The sequence below is a fragment of the Oncorhynchus keta genome, chromosome 34 (assembly GCF_023373465.1).
Source record: "Oncorhynchus keta strain PuntledgeMale-10-30-2019 chromosome 34, Oket_V2, whole genome shotgun sequence".
Lineage (NCBI taxonomy): Eukaryota > Metazoa > Chordata > Actinopteri > Salmoniformes > Salmonidae > Oncorhynchus > Oncorhynchus keta.
The window spans coordinates 26,176,031-26,197,580 of NC_068454.1; the positions used below are offsets into that span (position 1 = coordinate 26,176,031).

At 44.9% G+C, this 21,550-nt stretch overlaps 1 protein-coding gene across 3 annotated transcripts in view; it reads left to right on the top strand.

The window, feature by feature from the left end:
• The window catches only part of LOC118366873 (SEC14 domain and spectrin repeat-containing protein 1), a 37,633-nt gene that overhangs the window by 14,393 nt on the left and 1,690 nt on the right, over window positions 1–21,550 (top strand). For 2 of the 3 annotated variants that reach the window (XM_035749668.2, XM_035749669.2), the window contains exons 7-19: window positions 3,863–3,976; window positions 4,376–4,470; window positions 4,574–4,629; window positions 6,850–6,953; window positions 7,095–7,205; window positions 10,055–10,177; window positions 13,881–14,075; window positions 14,408–14,522; window positions 15,783–15,942; window positions 16,125–16,206; window positions 16,379–16,501; window positions 16,583–16,774; window positions 21,284–21,414. In XM_035749668.2, the coding sequence (XP_035605561.1) occupies window positions 3,863–3,976; window positions 4,376–4,470; window positions 4,574–4,629; window positions 6,850–6,953; window positions 7,095–7,205; window positions 10,055–10,177; window positions 13,881–14,075; window positions 14,408–14,522; window positions 15,783–15,942; window positions 16,125–16,206; window positions 16,379–16,501; window positions 16,583–16,774; window positions 21,284–21,414 (1,601 nt within the window). The remainder of the gene's footprint in view (window positions 1–3,862; window positions 3,977–4,375; window positions 4,471–4,573; window positions 4,630–6,849; window positions 6,954–7,094; window positions 7,206–10,054; window positions 10,178–13,880; window positions 14,076–14,407; window positions 14,523–15,782; window positions 15,943–16,124; window positions 16,207–16,378; window positions 16,502–16,582; window positions 16,775–21,283; window positions 21,415–21,550) is intronic. The other variant, XM_035749670.2, reaches the window with a different exon arrangement.

The following is a 21,550-nucleotide window of genomic DNA, read 5'->3' on the forward strand; positions in this document are numbered from 1 at the left end:
GATGTCTAACTATATAGTTCTCCAGGGTTGATGCCTAACTATATAGTTCTCGGGAGGATGTCTAACTATATAGTTCTCCAGGGTTGATGGCTAACTATATAGTTCTCCAGGGTTGATGTCTAACTATATAGTTCTCCAGGGTTGATGTCTAAATTCTCCAGGGTTGATGCCTAAAAAGTTCTCCAGGGTTGATGCCTAACTACAGGGTTGATGCCTAACTATATAGTTCTCCGGTTGATGTCTAACTATATAGTTCTCAGGGTTGATGCCTAACTATATAGTTCTCCAGGGTTGATGCCTAACTATATAGTTCTCCAGGGTTGATGCCTAACTATATAGTTCTCCAGGATTGATGCCTAACTATATAGTTCTCCAGGGTTGATGCCTAACTATATAGTTCTCAGGGTTGATGCCCTTTAGTTCTCCAGGGTCATTGATGTCTAACTATATAGTTCTCCAGGGTTGATGTCTAACTATATAGTTCTCAGGGTTTAATCTATAGTTCTCCAGGATGATGCCTAACTATATAGTTCTCTGGGTTGATGCCTAACTATATAGTTCTCCAGGATGTCTAACTATATAGTTCTCCAGGGTTGATGTCTGTTCTCCATCTGTCTAACTATATAGTTCTCCGGGTTGATGCCTAACTATATAGTTCTCCGGGGTTGATGCCTAACTATATAGTTCTCCAGGGTTGATGTCTAACTATATGGTTATCCAGGGTTGATGCCTAACTATATAGTTCTCCAGGGTTGATGTCTAACTATATAGTTCTCCAGGGTTGATGTCTAACTTTTCTCAGGGTTGATGTCTAACTATATAGTTCTCCAGGGTTGATGTGTTCTCTGAAAACAAACAACCAGGTATGGCTGTTCTCAGGGTTGATGATATATAGTTCTCCAGGGTTGATGTCTAACATATAGTTCTCCAGGGTTGATGTCTAACTATATTCTCCAGGGATATTGTTCTCCAGATGCCTAACTATATAGTTCTCCAGGGTTGCCTTATATAGTTCTCCAGGGTTGATGCCTAACTATATAGTTCTCCAGGTTGATGCCTAACTATATAGTTCTCCAGGGTTGATGCCTAAATATATAGTTCTCCAGGATGTTTAGTTCTCCAGGGTTGATGCCTAACTATATAGTTCTCCAGGGTGATGCCTAGTTCAGGGTTGATGTCTAACTATATATTCAGGGTAAAGCATCTCAAATAGTTCTCCAGGGAATGTCTAACTGAGTTCTCCAGGGTTGATGCCTAACTATATGGTTATCCAGGGTTGATGTCTAACTATATAGTTCTTAGGGTTGATGCCAACTTATTCTCCAGGGTTGATCTGAAATGCCTAACAAAGGGTTGATGTCTATCTTCTCCAGGGTTGATGTCTAACTATATAGTTCTCCAGGGTGATGTCTAACTATATAGTTCTCCAGGGTTGATGCCTAACTATATAGTTATCCAGGGTTGATGGCATTGTAGATGGAGTGTGTGTTTAGCATCTGATGGCCAACATTGAGGATGTGTGCAAGGGGCTGGCAGCCTGCCACTTAGGTTTCTGCTCTCAGATTGTGATACATACACACACACACACACACACATACCAGTCAGTTCTCTGCTTTCAGCGTGTGATGCGGTTGGTCGGAGCTAGGATGTTATGTTTAGGGTCACCATACCGGGAGGATTTAAAAGGAGAGTATGTCATTATGCAAATCTTGATTAAAAATAAACCATCCAGATTATGGTAGACTGCTGAGATACAGAGGGTTCACTTGTATTTGACCTTTAAGCTCTCTCTCATCCCTTTATTCATGCTGCACACACTCTCACTTTAATCTTCTGGGTGAGGGGAGTTATGTCTCTGTGTGTACAGGTTAGGATAAGTAGTATCTGATCTTCACTGAGTAATATTCACAGCATAGACTGGTGATGAATCACAACATGGTGATAATACAATACATCTATTTCTGACTTTACACTCCATTAGTGTCTGAAAACAAACAACCAGGTATGGCTGCCAGATAGATCCGATACGTCTCAACACACCCACATATTGGGATATTGAGATGTAAGTATTTTTCTTCACTCTGACTGGACGTATCCAGGATGTTTGTGTTGAGGACTGGAGTTCAGGGCCCATATTCATAAAGCATCTCAAAGTATGAATGCTGATCTAGGATCAGGCCATTTCTGTCTTATTCATTATGATCTGAAAGACAAACAGATCTTTCTGAATATGTGCCCTGGTCTCTCTGTCCAGTCTGTCCCTGGTGGAAAAGACTCTGCTTTGTTCATCTCATCTGTATGGGCCGTGGTCTCTCTGTCCGGTCTGTCCCTGGTGGAAAAAGTTCTGCTGTGTTCATCTCATCTGTATGGGCCGTGGTCTCCCTGTCCGGTCTGTCCCTGGTGGAAAACATTCTGCTGTGTTCATCTCATCTGTATGGGCCGTGGTCTCTCTGTCCGGTCTGTCCCTGGTGGAAAACATTCTGCTGTGTTCATCTCATCTGTATGGGCCGTGGTCTCCCTGTCCGGTCTGTCCCTGGTGGAAAACATTCTGCTGTGTTCATCTCATCTGTATGGGCCGTGGTCTCTCTGTCCAGTCTGTCCCTGGTAGAAAACATTCTGCTGTGTTCATCTCATCTGTATGGGCCGTGGTCTCCCTGTCCGGTCTGTCCCTGGTGGAAAACATTCTGCTGTGTTCATCTCATCTGTATGGGCCGTGGTCTCCCTGTATGGGCCGTGGTCTCCCTGTCCAGTCTGTCCCTGGTGGAAAACGTTCTGCTGTGTTCATCTCATCTGTATGGGCCGTGGTCTCCCTGTCCGGTCTGTCCCTGGTGGAAAACATTCTGCTGTGTTCATCTCATCTGTATGGGCCGTGGTCTCCCTGTCCGGTCTGTCCCTGGTGGAAAAAGTTCTGCTGTGTTCATCTCATCTGTATGGGCCGTGGTCTCCTGTCCGGTCTGTCCCTGGTGGAAAACATTCTGCTGTGTTCATCTCATCTGTATGGGCCGTGGTCTCCCTGTCCAGGTCTGTCCCTGGTGGAAAACATTCTGCTGTGTTCATCTCATCTGTATGGGCCGTGGTCTCCCTGTCCGGTCTGTCCCTGGTGGAAAACATTCTGCTGTGTTCATCTCATCTGTATGGGCCGTGGTCTCTCTGTCCAGTCTGTCCCTGGTGGAAAACATTCTGCTGTGTTCATCTCATCTGTATGGGCCGTGGTCTCCCTGTCCGGTCTGTCCCTGGTGGAAAACATTCTGCTGTGTTCATCTCATCTGTATGGGCCGTGGTCTCCCTGTCCGGTCTGTCCCTGGTGGAAAACATTCTGCTGTGTTCATCTCATCTGTATGGGCCGTGGTCTCCCTGTCCGGTCTGTCCCTGGTGGAAAACATTCTGCTGTGTTCATCTCATCTGTATGGGCCATGGTCTCCCTGTCCGGTCTGTCCCTGGTGGAAAACATTCTGCTGTGTTCATCTCATCTGTATGGTCAGCGGTTGCCTCCCATCCCCTTGCTACATCTAAACAGGCCTGTATTTGACAGGAGGAACAGCCATGGAGGCTAACAGGCAGGGTTTACAGAGAGACTTGTCTGTATAGGCCTCTCCCAGAATCCTATTCCAATCCCTATCTACTTTGTCTGGGTTGTCAACGTTGATGTGTCGAAATGAAAACTTTACCTCTATCTAGTCAGTGTGAGTTGTTAACATTGAAAAGTTGTTAACTTAACCATTTTACGAACTTGAATCTTGCTTTTATACTTTCCAAACTTGGATGAGATTAGCGTGATGATGAAATAATAAAATTCCTTAATCCACAGTGGTGATTTAATAACTGTCTCTGACCCTGTCTCTCCTCTGTTCTCTTATTCCAGGTTATTCTGGTATCTGCCAATAAGCTCACACGCTACATCGAGCCCTGTCAGCTGACTGATGAGTTCGGAGGAAGTTTAGTGTATGATCACATGGACTGGGTGAACAAAAGACTGGTAAGCCTAGCCACCATTTTAAAGGGATACTTCGGGATTTTGGCAACGAGGCCCTTTTATCTACTCCCCGAGAGTCCATGTGTATGTCTCTGTGTCCAGTATGAAGGAAGTTGGAGGTGGTTTTGTTAGCAAATGCACTGTGACTGTGTACAATAGCTCACATTTGGACATCACATTTGAATCCTATAGATGAAAATGTATATAACAATGACATTATGCAGAGTTGGGGTCAATTCCAGTCAATTCAGGAAGTACACTGAAATTCTCTTCCATGCTTTTCAATGAGGAAAATGTGGAATTTGAATATGGTTTACTTCCTGATTGAAATGGAATTCACCCCAATCCTGTTGTACATGCATGTTTGTCACATAACATTGTTACTCATTTGTTTTTCCTCAGGTCTTTGAGAAGTTTACCAAAGAGTCCACATCCCTTCTAGATGAACTGGTGGTCATCAACGAGAGTGAGAAAAGCAACCAATTAGACAAAGAAAGGTATTGACTATTATATCTATTTTTGCCCTAAGTATCCATGATTGAGGAAAGGGAATTGAACACACAGGCCAGTAAACACATTGCTTACTTATCTTTCTCCCAGGCCACCAGATTGTAACTTCCTACCATCGCTTGATCCTGAAACAGTTCTACAAACCGGTAATTATACCAATCTTTGTGCACAAGTCATTGTTAATAGAAATAGCTGAATCCAGGTAGCCTAGCTAGTAGAGCTGTGTGTTTCTATACCAGAGCTCCATTTCAGTTGAATGGTACAGGATGCAGAGATGGTGCACGCCACCAGCAGAGAAGACATTTTCCACTCTGTGTAACCATTCAGTAAACAGACTCCTAGAGTGCGTTCCAAAAGGCACCCTTTTGGGATGTAGACCCAGTAATTGTATTTGCAGGCCTAGTGGCGAGTAGTGTGTCACATGAACGGTTTTACTACAGTGAAAATATTTACCCATTCAGAGGAATGCCAGAGCAGAGCTGGGCTGAGCCCAAATGGCACCCTGTTCCATTCATAGTGCACTACGTCTGATCAGGGCCAAGTGCTGCACTATAAAGGGAATAGGGTGTTCTATGGGACACAACCCTGGAAGGCCAGCACATAGCAGAGCTGTCCCAATAAAAGGAGCTTTGTCTGGTGGTTGTGGAATGGATGGTCAGCCCAACGCGTCTCTGGTACTGTGCTTCCCACAGAAAAACTCACGCACAATTTGTCCCAAATTGCATCTGATTTCCTACATAGTGCACTACTTTTGACCAGAAACCTATGGGCCTTTGCTAAAAGTAGTGCATTATATTGAGAATAGGGTGCAATTTGGGATACTTCCTACACAACGCCTGATGCTCTCTCTTTCTCGCTCGCTCTCTGAGCGAATGTCTTGCGTAATGAAGAAGAGGGCTTTGGCTGCCCTGTCACTCTTGTTTGTGTTGCTACAGGCACAACAGACAGGCGAGGAGGTACAGCGTGAGATAGAATAAGAGCATGATATAAGAACAATACTCTGTCCTATTTGTTATGTGCTGTTATCAAAGAACGTACTTGGAAGGCTTTCCAGTGTAATTAATCTCTGTTTAAAGAGGTTGGGATGCTGTTGATGTTGGTATTATGAATAAATGAATAGCAATCTTTCCCCTGAAGTACTACTCATTTAACATTTACTCCACAATAATGCACCGCTGAAATGTATATTGCAACTTAATGGCTGACAAGGAGGAACTTGCTGTCGTCTACATTCTGTACTGTAGTACATTTCTTTCTCTCTCTGGCTGTCTGTCTCTCTATCTCTCTCTGGCTGTCTCTCTCTCTCTCTCTCTGGCTGTCTCTCTCTCTCTCTCTCTCTCTGGCTGGCTGTCTCTCTCTCTCTCGCTCTCTCTCTCTCTCTGGCTCTCTCTCTGGCTCTCTCTCTCTCTCTCTCTCTCTGGCTGGCTGTCTCTCTCTCTCTGGCTGGCTGTCTCTCTCTGGCTGGCTGTCTCTCTCTCTCTGGCTGTCTCTCTCTCTCTTGCTGGCTGTCTCTCTCTTGCTGGCTGTCTCTCTCTGGCTGGCTGTCTCTCTCTCTCTCTCTGGCTGGCTGTCTCTCTCTCTCTGGCTGTCTCTCTCTCTCTGGCTGTCTCTCACTCTGGCTGTCTCTCTCTCTGGCTGTCTCTCTCTCTATCTCTCTCTCTCTCTCTCTGGCTGTCTCGCTCTCTCTCTGGCTGTCTCTCTCTCTGGCTGTCTCGCGCTCTCTCTCTCTCTCTCTCTCTCTCTCTGGCTGTCTCTCTCTCTCTGGCTGTCTCTCTCTCTCTCTCTCTATGGCTGTCTCTCTCTCTGTCTGTCTCTCTCTCTCTCTGGCTCTCTCTCTCTCTCTGGCTGGCTGTCTATCTCACTATCTCTGGCTGGCTGTCTCTCTCTCTGGCTGTCTCTCTGGCTGTCTCTCTCTCTGGCTGGCTGTCTCTCTCTCTGGCTGGCTGTCTCTCTCTCTGGCTGTCTGTCTCTCTCTCTGGCTGGCTGTCTCTCTCTCTGGCTGGCTGTCTCTCTCTCTGGCTGGCTGTCTCTCTCTCTGGCTGGCTGTCTCTCTCTCTGGCTGGCTGTCTCTCTCTCTGGCTGGCTGTCTCTGTCTCTCTCTCTGGCTGGCTGTCTCACTGGCTGTCTCTCACTCTGGCTGGCACTCTGGCGCTGTCTCTGGCTGGCTGTCTCTCTCTCTGGCTGGCTGTCTCTCTCTCTCTCAGGCTGGCTGTCTCACTCACTCACTCACTCACTCACTCACTCACTCACTCACTCACACACTTTTATATATATATATATATATATATATATATATATATATATATAAAAATCTCTCTCACTACCATTCTCCCTATGACCATCCCTATCTCCTCTCTCCCCTCCAGGCCATGAGTTGCTGTCAGAGCTGCAGCAGCGGAGGTTTAATGGGTCAGAGGGAGGTGGTGTGGCCTGGTCCCCCATGGATGACGAGCTACTGGCCCAGCCACAGGTACAATAGAATAACTGCATTTTTCCCAGAGGGAACTTCAGTTATGGCAAGTCGGATAAGATGTAAAGATTATAGTAAACATATAACATCAAAATTCACACATAACATACAAATACTATACAAGATAAACTATTATTTCAGGTCATGAAGCTGCTGGACTCCCTCAGGGAACAGTACACTAAGTACCAGGAGGTGTGTCGCCAACGCAGCAAACGATCCCAGCTGGAGGAGATACAGACCAAGGTCATGCAGGTACTGCACACACACTGCCCTATGATATCACACTCTGGATACACACTACACACACACCAACATACTACACACACCCAACCCACTGCACAATGCCAACATCATCAACACCTCCCTAGTGCCCTACACACACTGCCCTAATGGCATCAAAACACCAGCATGGTGAAATACTGATGCCAGGATTCAAACAAATGCAGATTACAGACATCTCACTGCCTTGACTTTAGCCCAATACCTCCAACAACAGCAGCCTAGTGACCAGACAGAGAAACAAATGCAGATTTTCACTCGTCACGATATATAGGGTTTTAACATTTGGACACTGATAGCGTCTACATTGGAACGCAGTGGCTGTACAGTGACATGCTATACATGACGTCAGAGGTCAGGGTCTCTGTTTCACAGCTCTGTATGGGTTTTGACGACAGACATTCTGAACTTGAACACAACATGCGTCAAGAAGCTGCCCTCATCCCTCCCGCTAAATTGGGCAACGTTTTCCCATTTTTGTGAGGGAAAGGCTGTAAATTACGAGGACTCTGTATTTTGAAAGATGATACGTTGAGGATTATAATAAATACTGCATTGATGTCATACAAGCAAGCCAAAGGTGCACCTCATATTTCCATATCATGAAACTTGTGTGTACACTGAGTATACCAAAAATTAGGAACATCTTCCTAATATGGAGTTGCAACCCCCCCCCCCACCACACAAAGGAAACTGTTGAGCATTACAAAAAACAGCAGCGTTACAGTTCTTGACACAAACCTGTGCACCTGGCACCTACTATCATACCCTGTTCAAAGGCACTTAAATCTTTTGTCTTGCCAATTCACCCTCTGAATGGCACACAGACACAATCCGTGTCTCAATTGTATCAAGGCTTAAAAATCCTTCTTCATCCCATCTCCTCCCCTTCATCTACACTGAATTTGAAGTGGATTTAACAAGTTACATCGATAAGGAATCATAGCTTTCACCTGGATTCACCTGGTCAGTCTATGTCATAGAAAGAGCAGGTGTTCTTAATGTTTTGTTTACTCAGTTATACAACATCACTATGTTTGATGTCCAGTTACAAGATGACATGGTGTTATACCCAGGGTTGTCCTGAACAGAATGATCCTGTTTGTTGTTTTGGGAAGAACACCACACATCTGAATGCCCTCATGACTCCATTCTATGTGCACCAAAATGACCATCTGCTTCTCTGAATTGCCTTGTGAAAGCCTAACACTGTAAGGTTATATTTTATCATTTAGCTGGTCGTGTTGGCAATAGAATAGGCTTCCCAATTATGCCCACCTGACCCGATTGTGATTTATGATGGACTGTTCTTGGGTATTGCATAAACATCAACAGTAATTGTGTAAAGGCGGGGATGCAGGGCTGTGTGTTCCTCAATGGCATGAGAGCTCAAAAAAGCACCTCATAGTTGAGTTAAAAAAGTGCATTGAAATGACTTAGGAACTGTGCAGACTTTGGAGAAGTGTACGGCCATTTTGAAACACCAGTTAGATCTCTCACTCAAAGGCTTGTCTTTTTTTTGTTGCACCTAGCCGATGCACCTGGATACATTCATGTAAAATGCACATAAAATCAACAGTGTAATGTTTGGTTTCAGTCTTGTCAGGTGAACTGTTGTGTCCTCACCTTCAGTCTAATAATTGTCCCATATCTAGTGGGCCCTGGTCAAAAGTAGTGCACTATATAGGGAAAAGATAGTGATTTGAGACAAAGCCAGGATGAGCAGTCAGCACACATGGCTACATCTCAACACACTTCCTCCTTGGCAGCTGGCACTACCTCATTTCCTGTCTGTAACCATGAAGGGAAAATGCCTTTTCTCCCATTGGCCGATAGATTTAACTCTACTTTAGCATCTAAAACAGTTGTTCTCCGTACTCCGTCATGTGCAACTGATCATTTGCACTATGTTCTTATTATTCAACCCATATAGGCTACCACCTGTCGATTTGCCTGATACCCTTAGGGGCACTAGTACACCAGGCTGAGAACCGCTGATCTAAAGATGTCAGCATTTTGAATGTTTTCCAGTGCAAAAGGAAGTGAACAGCTCCTTCGATATGATGTGTTCCATGGAATGGATGGATTCTATTTTAGATTATAGATCCTAACGGAATGAGCAGTCTGTTGCTATGGGGATGAAAATGTTGTTCTGTGGGATGATGGATTAGTTTGGCTAGGGGGGTTTGGCCTAGTTCTTATCTGCTGGGAGTAGAGATGTAGTGCTGTGTAGCGAGTGGGGGAGTAGTTTGTAAGCTGTATTTCTCCGAGCGATATAGGAGACAGGCGGGAGAATTGCTTAGCAAGGCTAAAGGATGATGCTGAAAACCTCTGTCAAACTCAACACTGAACCATTTTTATCATCCCTCTTTCAAAGTTCAGTGGATTCTAACACCTCTTCTTGATCCTCCTTAAATAATGCTGTATTTCAACCAGATGTTGAATTAGATTTATCATGTTATCCTTATCTTGTCCTGGGATGTCAGTTTCAAGTAGACACACACAGAAAACATTAGTACAATATATCGTGAACAATATTTACTTTATAGCTAACTTGGCATAATATATTGCTATGCTGACACATGGTACACTGTTTTAACAATGAGCCTCATTATACAACATTTGAAATGCCAATACATGCTTTATATCACCTGCTAGCTTTTAAGTAGTGTTACCCGATTGAAACCCACACTGATTTACAGTTTTTCCAGCCAATTAGGGACCTCTGATACCTGGAAGGTATTTCGTTGGTCGGCCTGGGGGAAGTGATGAAGCATTTATCAATGATTGTGTCCAATGGGGTCTCTCTTGTTGCTATGCAGGTTGTGAATTGGCTGGAGGGGCCTGGCACAGAGCAGCTCCGAACACAGTGGGGGATCGGAGATTCTATCAGGGCCTCCCAGGCCCTACAGCAGAAACACGAGGAGATGGAAAGCCAACACAGCGTAAGGACAGAATAAAACAACACACTATAGACACAAAACAGACGCAACACAACATAATACAATACCACACAACTCAAGACACATAGTTGGCAAGGAAGACACAAGAGATAGAGAGCGAATACAGCGTAAGGACACCACAGACACGATAACACCACAGACACAGCTCTGTCACACCACTCATTGTTCAGTGTTCATACTCACTTACAGAGAAGAGTTGTGGAGATAGATAGCTGCTAGTTCTCTCTCACTGCAGTAGAAGTACATGTCTGAAGTGTCTTGAAGATCCCAATAATTAGGTCACTGAGTATGATTATAGATTTAGATTGTTAGGACGAATGTGTTAGCTACCAGGAGACTGTAGTGAAGGCACTTGGCAGAAGACATACAGTTCTGTAAGTGCTTTTCATAGATCAGTACGCTCTGGGCTGAGAAGCAGGGGCAAAGCGGTACGAGACTAAAACTATGGAATAAAACTCATGGAGGTAAACCATTGACATAAATAAGGTACAATGTTTACATCTGGAAAAGGTTTGTGTGATTTCACTAACAAAACAACAGCTGGCATTAGTATTTTCCTGCTCAATCACCAGAGTCAGTCCAGGCCAGGAAGTGACTGCAGCAGCAACAGCTGTGGGGTGTAACTAGTGTCTCTCCTGGCTGGGTTTATATCAAAGACCCTGATGAATCATTGCTCTGGGCTGGAGCGTGCCCCATGGACCGGAACAGGGAAAGCTGGCCAGGGTGAATTGAAGGCTAAAGCCAGAGCGAGGTCAAAGCTAAGATTGACAATTAGGCTAGAGACACCCACACCGGCAGAGAGCGACACCCACACCGGCAGAGAGCGACACCCACACCGGCAGAGAGCGACACCCACACCGGCAGAGAGCGACACCCACACCGGCAGAGAGCGACACCCACACCGGCAGAGAGCGACACCCACACCGGCAGAGAGCGACACCCACACCGGCAGAGAGCGACACCCACACCGGCAGAGAGCGACACCCACACTGTCAAGAGAGCGAGAGCCTTGTTGTGGTGTTATATCCTTCAGCAGGTGGAGCTATTGATCTGAATGTTTAGTGTTCTCTAAGTAATAATGACAGTACAAAAGTATTCAACTCAATTACTGTACACAGTAGGTCTGAACATGAACAACTTTGATACAGAAACAATTTGTATTGTTGGTATACAGTATTAGCACAACCTTCTGTGTTTGCTGGTATGAATTGTGACTCCACAAAATAAGTTATTTGTTTTGTAGTGTCTGACTCTTCTGCTCTGTAATAACACATGTGTTATTGGTTGTGTATATACAGTGGGGCAAAAAAGTATTTAGTCAACCACCAATTGTGCAAATTCTCCCACTTAAAAAGATGAGAGGCCTGTAATTTTCATCATAGGTAGTACACTTCAACTATGACAGACAAAATTAGAACAAAAATCCAGAAAAACACATTGTAGGATTTTTAATGAATTTATTTGCAAATTATGGTGGAAAATAAGTATTTGGTCAATAACAAAAGTTTATCTCAAGACTTTGTTATATACCCTTTGTTGGCAATGACAGAGGTCAAACGTTTTCTGTAAGTCTTCACAAGGTTTTCACACACTGTTGCTGATATTTTGGCCCATTCCTCCATGCAGATCTCCTCTAGAGCAGTGATGTTTTGGGGCTGTTGCTGGGCAACACAGACTTTCAAATCCCTCCAAAGATTTTCTATGGGTTTGAGATTTGGAGACTGGCTAGGCCACTCCAGGACCTTGAAATGCTTCTTACGAAGCCACTCCTTCGTTGCCCGGGCGGTGTGTTTGGGATCATTGTCATGCTGAAAAACCCAGCCACGTTTCATCTTCAATGCCCTTGCTGATGGAAGGAGGTTTTCACTCAAAATCTCACGATAGTGAGTGTGTTAGTGTGTTACTGATGGTAGGCTTTGTTACTTTGGTCCCAGCTCTCTGTAGGTCATTCACTAGGTCCCCCCGTGTGGTTCTGGGATTTTTCCTCACCGCTCTTGTGATCATTTTGACCCCACGAGGTGAGATCTTGCGTGGAGCCCCAGATCGAGGGAGATTATCAGTGGTCTTGTATGTCTTCTATTTCCTAATAATTGCTCCCACAGTTGATTTCTTCAAACCAAGCTGCTTACCTATTGCAGATTCCCAGCCTGGTGCAGGTCTACAATTTTGTTTCTGGTGTCCTTTGACAGCTCTTTGGTCTTGGCCATAGTGGAGTTTGGAGTGTGACTGTTTGAGGTTGTGGACAGTGTCTTTTATACTGATAACAAGTTCAAACAGGTGCCATTGATACAGGTAATGAGTGGAGGACAGAGGAGCCTCTTAAAGAAGAAGTTACAGGTCTGTGAGAGCCAGAAATCTTGCTTGTTTGTAGGTGACCAAATACTTATTTTCCACCATAATTTGCAAATAAATTCATAAAAAATCCTACAATGTGATTTTCTGTATTTTTTTTCTAATTTTGTCTGTCATAGTTGAACTGTACCTATGATGAAAATTACAGGCCTCTCATCTTTTTAAGTGGGAGAACTTGCTGGTGGCTGACTAAATACTTTTTTGCCCCACTGTACATGATTGCTTGCTGTGTATGATAACTTATTTTGTATTTTTAAAATGTATTTTACCTTTATTTAACTAGGCAAGTCAGTTAAGAACAAATTCTTATTTTCAATGACGGCCAAGGAACAGTGGGTTAACTGCCTGTTCAGGGGCAGAACGACAGATTTGTACTTTGTCAGCTCTGGAGTTTAAATAATGTGTTATTGGTTGTGTATATACAGGATTGCTTGCTGTGTATGATAATGTGTTATTGGTTGTGTATATACAGGATTGCTTGCTGTGTATGATAATGTGTTATTGGTTGTGTATATACAGGATTGCTTGCTGTGTATGATAATGTCTTATTGGTTGTGTATATACAGGATTGCTTGCTGTGTATGATAATGTGTTATTGGTTGTGTATATACAGGATTGCTTGCTGTGTATGATAATGTCTTATTGGTTGTGTATATACAGGAGTGGTTTGCGGTGTAATAATGTGTGTGTTATTGGTTGTGTATCCACAGGATTTTGCTTAATAATGTGTGTGTATGGTTGTGTATACAGGAGTGTTTGCTGTAATAATGTGTGTTTATTGGTTGTGTATCCACAGGAGTGGTTTGCTGTGTAATAATGTGTTATTGGTTGTGTATATACAGGATTGGTTTGCTGTGTAATAATGTGTTATTGGTTGTGTATATACAGGATTGGTTGCTGTAATAATGTGTGTGTGTTATTGGTTGTGTATCCACAGGAATAATGTGTTGTGTTATTGGTGTGTATCCAATAATGTCTTGTTATTGGTTGTGTATCCACAGGATTTTGCTTTATAATGCTGTGTATGATAATGTGTTATTGGTTGTGTATCCACAGGAGTGGTTTGCTGTAATAATGTATTGGTTGTGTATAATGGTTTGCGGTGTAATATTGGTGTGTTATTGTATCCACAGGAGTGGTTTGCGGTGTAATAATGTGTGTGTTATTGGTTGTGTATCCACAGGAGTGGTTTGCGGTGTAATAATGTGTGTGTTATTGGTTGTGTATCCACAGGAGTGGTTTGCGGTGTAATAATGTGTGTGTTATTGGTTGTGTATCCACAGGAGTGGTTTGCGGTGTAATAATGTGTGTGTTATTGGTTGTGTATCCACAGGAGTGGTTTGCGGTGTACGTGGAGCTGAATCAGCAAATCGCAGCGTTGCTGAGTGCTGGAGACGAGGAGGACCTAGTGGAGCTGAAGGGTCTTCAACAGCAGCTCAGTGATGTCTGTTACAGACAGGCCAGCCAACTGGAGTCCAGGCAGAACGTACTGCAGTCAGCACACGAGTTCCACGGCACCGCACAGGATGTATGTTTCATGGATTAATTCATTGATTGGTTGAATTTATTTGATAATAGCAAAATACCTATACAGCCAAGAACAAGAGCGACAGTGATTCTTACTCTAAATCACCAAGTCAGTACCTAGGGCCAGTCCCTTGGCATTTGTGTGCTGTAGATCGATATGTGAAAGCAATATGGCAACAATCAGATGGCAAGATGGAGCTACCACCACCCATATTGCTTACACTTATCAAGTCCTCCAATCTACTTTGGGATTCAGTCATAATAATATAGACTAACTGTATGGACTACAGCTTTGTGTTGCCTTTGGACTAACGCCCCAGTTTACCCTCGCAGCTGTCCCAGCAACTGGATGGTCTACTGGGCATGCTCTGTGCAGACGTGGCCCCCACTGACGGGGCTGCCATCCAACAAACACTCAAACACCTCGAGGAGAAACTCAAGAGTGTTGGTAAGCACAATTCTATTATTCTATTCATACTGTTCATTTTTGTTTAGGTCAGTTAAGATCACCACTTTATTTTAATAATGTGAAATGTCAGAATAATAGTATAGAGAATGATTTATTTCAGCTTTTATTTCTTTCATCACACTCCCAGTGGGTCAGAAGTTAACATACACTCAATTAGTATTTGGTAGCATCGCCTTTAAATTGTTTAACTTGGGTCAAACGTTTTGGGTAGCCTTCTACAAGCTCCCCACAATAAGTTGGGTGAATTGTGGCCATTTTCTCCTGACAGATCTGGTGTAACTGAGTCAGGTGTGTAGGCCTCCTTCCTCACACAGGCGCTTTCAGTTCTGCCCACAAATTTTCTATAGGATTGAAGTCAGGGCTTTGTGATGGCCACTCCAATACCATTTTGAACAACTTTGGAAGTATGCTTGGGATCATTGTCCATTAGGAAGACCCATTTGCGACCAAGCTTTAACTTCCTGTCTGATGTCTTGAGATGTTGCTTTAATATATCCATATAATTTTCCTGCCTCGTGATCCCATCTATTTTGTGAAGTGCAACTGTCCCTCCTGCAACAAAGCACCCCCACAACTTGATGCTGCCACCCCTGTGCTTCACGGTTGGGATGGTGTTATTCGGCTTGCAAGCATCCCCCCTTTTCCACTAAACATAATGATGGTCATTATGGCCAAACAGTTCTATTTTTGTTTCATCAGACCAGAGGACATTTCTCAAAAAAAAAAATCCTGGGGTCTTGGCTGATTTCCTTTGATTTTCCCATGATGTCAAGCAAAGAGGCACTGAGTTTGAAGGTAGGCCTTGAAATACATCCACAGGTACACCTCCAATGGACTGAAATTATGTCAAGTAGCCTATCAGAAGCTTCTAAAGCCATGACATAATTTTCTGGAATTGTCCAAGCTTTTTAAAGGCACAGTCAATTAGTGTATGTAAACTTCTGATCCACTGGAATTGTGATACGGTGAAATAATCTGTCTGTAAACAATTGTTGGAAACACGACTTGTGTCATGCACAAAGTAGATGTCCTAAACGACAAACTATCGTTTGTTAACAATAAATGTGTGGAGTGGTTGAAAAACGAGTTTTAATGACTCCAACCTAAGTGTATGTAAACTTCTGACTTCAACTGTAGATGGATAACTGCAAGAATAAAGTTTGGTTAGAATATTTTCTAACTATCAGTAGTGTTAGTTTGGTTATTGAGTAATATTCTCTGCCGTGATGCTCTGTCCAGAGGGATCCCTGGCAGGCCTGAGGGAGAAAGGGCAGGTCGTGATGGATCAGATGTCCAACCAGACAACCTGGTCCTATGGGAAGGACGTGCCCATTGAAAACAAAGAAAACATTGATCATATCCAAGGAGTTATGGAGGACATGCAACTCCGGAAACAAAGGTTTACCCAGATGTCTTTTTTCCTGAGCCTGCAGGGCTGCAGCTGCTCCAGATAATGCTGAAGTTGTTTACAAAGCTTCCACGACTCAATTTCTGTAATATCATAGAATTTTGGCCTTTGCCATGGATATTGACATAGAAATGACCGTTGTCATGTTTTAAGAGTGTTTTGGTTCTGTCTAGATGTGAAGACATGGTGGATGTGAGGAGACTGAAGATGCTTCAGATGGTCCAGCTTTTCAAGTGTGAGGAAGATGCATCACAGGTCAGTCTATGGACCTTCCCTTCTTCATCTCTGTCTGTCTGTTTGTTAGTTTCATCTTTGGTTCTGAGTTGCATATTTTAACACGTCACTGATGTGTTGTATTGTTATTATTGACATATTGTTTTTGTTGTTAAGAAGACCTTGTAAACCTCATACCTGTGTTGATTCTCAGGCGGTGGAGTGGCTTGGTGAGCTGCTGGATGCTCTCCTGAAGACCCACATCAGGCTCGGGGACGATGCACAGGAAACCAAAGTGCTGCTGGAGAAACACAAGAAATTTGTGGATGTTGCACAGGTACTGATCTCTCGTGGCAAGCTGTTGACATACATGTACAGAACACAACCCTGAGCATCTCCCTCTTTCTCTGTGTTTCAGAGCACCTATGACTACGGCCGTCAGCTGCTTCAGGCGACGGTGGTGTTGTGTCAGTCTCTACGCTGCACCACTCGCTCCTCCGGTGACACCCTACCACGCCTCAACCGGGTCTGGAAACAGTTCACTGTCACCTCTGAGGAGAGGGTCCATCGGCTAGAAATGGCCTGCTCTTTCCACACCGCAGCTGAGAAGGTGGGTGGAGAATGGACAATAGTTACTGTGTAAAGAATGAGACACCAAGAAAAGGCTTTCTCCCTGCCTAAACCTTATTTGAGCCTATGGAAAACCTACAGGTTGTGAGGTTTCATGACAGAAGGTAGTGATGACAGGCAACACTCAAGCCAACCTTTTAGGTAAACTATTAGCAACTAAACTCCAGAGCAGCCTCTTTAATGATCAGTGTTGTAGTGAGTCCAGTCTCGAGACCATATATTGAGTGTCTCAGTCTTGTCTCTGTGTTGGACACGTTTTTACTTAGTCTTAACTCGTCTCGGACAATGAGGACTCGTAATTTCTTCCCGAGAGCAGTCAAGAACAGCAGAGTAAAAGACTCATAATTATCAGCTCCCATTCAGTCAGCCATAAAACCACTTTGCCAGGCCAAACAACCACACACTGTTTGTGACTCTCTGTTTGTGGCTCTCTGTTTGTGGCTCTCTGTTTGTGGCTTTCTCTTTTTGTGGCTCTCTGTTTGTGGCTCTCTCTTTGTGGCTCTCTGTTTGTGGCTCTCTCTTTGTGACTTTCTCTTTGTGGCTCTCTGTTTGTGGCTTTCTCTTTGTGGCTCTCTCTTTGTGGCTCTCTGTTTGTGGCTCTCTCTTTTGTGGCTCTCTCTTTGTGGCTCTCTGTTTGTGGCTCTCTGTTTGTGACTCTCTTTGTGGCTCTCTCTTTGTGGCTCTCTGTTTGTGGCTCTCTGTTTGTGGCTCTCTGTTTGTGGCTCTCTCTTTGTGGCTCTCTGTGTTTGTGGCTTGTGGCTCTCTGTTTGTGGCTCTCTGTTTGTGGCTCTCTGTTTGTGGCTCTCTGTTTGTGGCTCTCTCTTTGTGGCTCTCTCTTTGTGGCTCTCTGTTTGTGGCTCTCTCTTTGTGGCTCTCTCTTTGTGGCTCTCTCTTTGTGGCTCTCTCTTTGTGGCTCTCTCTTTGTGGCTCTCTCTTTGTGGCTCTCTCTTTGTGGCTCTCTCTTTGTGGCTCTCTCTTTGTGGCTCTCTCTTTGTGGCTCTCTCTTTGTGGCTCTCTCTTTGTGGCTCTCTCTTTGTGGCTCTCTGTTTGTGGCTCTCTGTTTGTGGCTCTCTGTTTGTGGCTCTCTCTTTGTGGCTCTCTGTTTGTGGCTCTCTGTTTGTGGCTCTCTCTTTGTGGCTCTCTCTTTGTGGCTCTCTGTTTGTGGCTCTCTGTTTGTGGCTCTCTGTTTGTGGCTCTCTGTTTGTGGCTCTCTGTTTGTGGCTCTCTGTTTGTGGCTTTCTTTGTGGCTTTGTGGCTCTCTGTTTGTGGCTTTCTCTTTGTGGCTCTCTCTTTGTGGCTCTCTCTTTGTGGCTCTCTGTTTGTGGCTCTCTGTTTGTGACTCTCTCTTTGTGGCTCTCTGTTTGTGGCTCTCTGTTTGTGGCTCTCTGTTTGTGGCTCTCTCTTTGTGGCTCTCTCTTTGTGGCTCTCTGTTTGTGGCTCTCTCTTTGTGGCTCTCTGTTTGTTTGGCTCTCTGTTTGTGGCTCTCTCTTTGTGGCTCTCTCTTTGTGGCTCTCTGTTTGTGGCTCTCTGTTTGTGACTCTCTCTTTGTGACTCTCTCTTTGTGGCTCTCTCTTTGTGGCTCTCTGTTTGTGGCTCTCTGTTTGTGGCTCTCTGTTTGTGGCTCTCTCTTTGTGACTTTCTCTTTGTGGCTCTCTGTTTGTGGCTTTCTCTTTGTGGCTCTCTCTTTGTGGCTCTCTGTTTGTGGCTCTCTCTTTGTGGCTCTCTCTTTGTTTGGCTCTCTGTTTGTGGCTCTCTGTTTGTGACTCTCTCTTTGTGGCTCTCTCTTTGTGGCTGTCTGTTTGTGGCTCTCTGTTTGTGGCTCTCTGTTTGTGGCTCTCTCTTTGTGGCTCTCTGTTTGTGGCTCTCTGTTTGTGGCTCTCTGTTTGTGGCTCTCTGTTTGTGGCTCTCTGTTTGTTTGGCTCTCTCTTTGTGGCTCTCTCTTTGTGGCTCTCTGTTTGTGGCTCTCTGTTTGTGACTCTCTCTTTGTGGCTCTCTCTTTGTGGCTCTCTGTTTGTGGCTTTCTCTTTGTGGCTCTCTCTTTGTGGCTCTCTGTTTGTGGCTCTCTCTTTGTGGCTCTCTCTTTGTGGCTCTCTGTTTGTGGCTCTCTGTTTGTGACTCTCTCTTTGTGGCTCTCTCTTTGTGGCTCTCTGTTTGTTTGGCTCTCTGTTTGTGGCTCTCTGTTTGTGGCTCTCTCTTTGTGGCACTCTGTTTGTGGCTCTCTGTTTGTGGCTCTCTGTTTGTGGCTCTCTCTTTGTGGCTCTCTCTTTGTGGCTCTCTCTTTGTGGCTCTCTGTTTGTGGCTCTCTGTTTGTGGCTCTCTGTTTGTGGCTCTCTGTTTGTGGCTCTCTGTTTGTGGCTTTCTCTTTGTGGCTCTCTGTTTGTGGCTTTCTCTTTTTGTGGCTCTCTCTTTGTGGCTCTCTCTTTGTGGCTCTCTGTTTGTGGCTCTCTGTTTGTGACTCTCTCTTTGTGGCTCTCTCTTTTTGTGGCTCTCTCTTTGTGGCTCTCTGTTTGTGGCTCTCTCTTTGTGGCTCTCTCTTTGTGACTCTCTCTTTGTGGCTCTCTCTTTGTGGCTCTCTGTTTGTGGCTCTCTCTTTGTGGCTCTCTCTTTGTGGCTCTCTCTTTGTGGCTCTCTCTTTGTGGCTCTCTCTTTGTGGCTCTCTGTTTGTGGCTCTCTGTTTGTGTCTCTCTCTTTGTGGCTCTCTCTTTGTGGCTCTCTCTTTGTGGCTCTCTCTTTGTGGCTCTCTCTTTGTGGCTCTCTCTTTGTGGCACTCTGTTTGTGGCTCTCTGTTTGTGGCTCTCTGTTTGTGGCTCTCTCTTTGTGGCTCTCTCTTTGTGGCTCTCTCTTTGTGGCTCTCTGTTTGTGGCTCTCTGTTTGTTTGGCTCTCTGTTTGTGGCTCTCTGTTTGTGGCTTTCTCTTTGTGGCTCTCTGTTTGTGGCTTTCTCTTTGTGGCTCTCTCTTTGTGGCTCTCTCTTTGTGGCTCTCTGTTTGTGGCTCTCTGTTTGTGACTCTCTCTTTGTGGCTCTCTTTGTGGCTCTCTCTTTGTGGCTCTCTGTTTGTGGCTCTCTCTTTGTGGCTCTCTGTTTGTGGCTCTCTGTTTGTGACTCTCTTGTGGCTTTGTGGCTCTCTGTTTGTGGCTCTCTGTTTGTGGCTCTCTGTTTGTGGCTCTCTCTTTGTGGCTCTCTCTTTGTGGCTCTCTGTTTGTGGCTCTCTGTTTGTGGCTCTCTGTTTGTGGCTCTCTGTTTGTGGCTCTCTGTTTGTGGCTCTCTCTTTGTGGCTCTCTGTTTGTGGCTCTCTGTTTGTGGCTCTCTCTTTGTGGCTCTCTCTTTGTGGCTCTCTGTTTGTGGCTCTCTGTTTGTGGCTCTCTGTTTGTGGCTCTCTGTTTGTGGCTCTCTGTTTGTGGCTCTCTCTTTGTGGCTCTCTGTTTGTGGCTCTCTGTTTGTGGCTCTCTGTTTGTGGCTCTCTGTTTGTGGCTCTCTGTTTGTGGCTCTCTGTTTGTGGCTCTCTCTTTGTGGCTCTCTCTTTGTGGCTCTCTGTTTGTGGCTCTCTCTTTGTGGCTCTCTCTTTGTGGCTCTCTGTTTGTGGCTCTCTCTTTGTGACTCTCTCTTTGTGGCTCTCTCTTTGTGGCTCTCTGTTTGTGGCTCTCTGTTTGTGGCTCTCTGTTTGTGGCTCTCTGTTTGTGGCTCTCTGTTTGTGGCTCTCTCTTTGTGGCTCTCTCTTTGTGGCTCTCTCTTTGTGGCTCTCTCTTTGTGGCTCTCTCTTTGTGGCTCTCTCTTTGTGGCTCTCTCTTTTTGGCTCACTGTTTGTGGCTCACTGTTTGTGGCTCTCTGTTTGTGGCTCTCTGTTTGTGGCTCTCTGTTTGAGGCTCTCTGTTTGTGGCTCTCTCTTTGTGGCTCTCTGTTTGTGGCTCTCTGTTTGTGGCTCTCTGTTTGTGGCTCTCTCTTTGTGGCTCTCTGTTTGTGGCTCTCTGTTTGTGGCTCTCTCTTTGTGGCTCTCTGTTTGTGGCTCTCTGTTTGTGGCTCTCTGTTTGTGGCTCTCTCTTTGTGGCTCTCTGTTTGTGGCTCTCTGTTTGTGGCTCTCTGTTTGTGGCTCTCTGTTTGTGGCTCTCTGTTTGTGGCTCTCTGTTTGTGGCTCACTGTTTGTGGCTCTCTGTTTGTGGCTCTCTGTTTGTGGCTCACTGTTTGTGGCTCACTGTTTGTGGCTCACTGTTTGTGGCTCTCTGTTTGTGGCTCTCTGTTTGTGGCTCTCTGTTTGTGGCTCTCTGTTTGTGGCTCTCTGTTTGTGGCTCTCTGTTTGTGGCTCTCTGTTTGTGGCTCTCTGTTTGTGGCTCTCTGTTTGTGGCTCTCTGTTTGTGGCTCTCTGTTTGTGGCTCTCTCTTTGTGGCTCTCTGTTTGTGGCTCTCTCTTTGTGGCTCTCTGTTTTCACCATTCTGAATGTCTAAAGAATCCATATGTTCTGAAATATGAACACAACACTATCTTCTCCATCCCAGGTGCTGGTCCAAACCAGCCCAGAGCAGGGTGATCTCCCAGTGGAGTTGGAGCAGGAGACTTATGAGGAGGTGGAGACGGTGGGGAAGGCTCTACTGGACAGACTCACTGTCCCTGTTATATTCCCAGATGGGTAAGAAACAGAGGACAGGTCACACTAAAACCTGCATGACTTTAGTGACTCCCTGAAACTTGTCATGGTGCGTGCGGGTTAACGTCAATGCTGGTAAAGTTATTTCCAATTTACTCCTCAAGTACCAAACTTAATT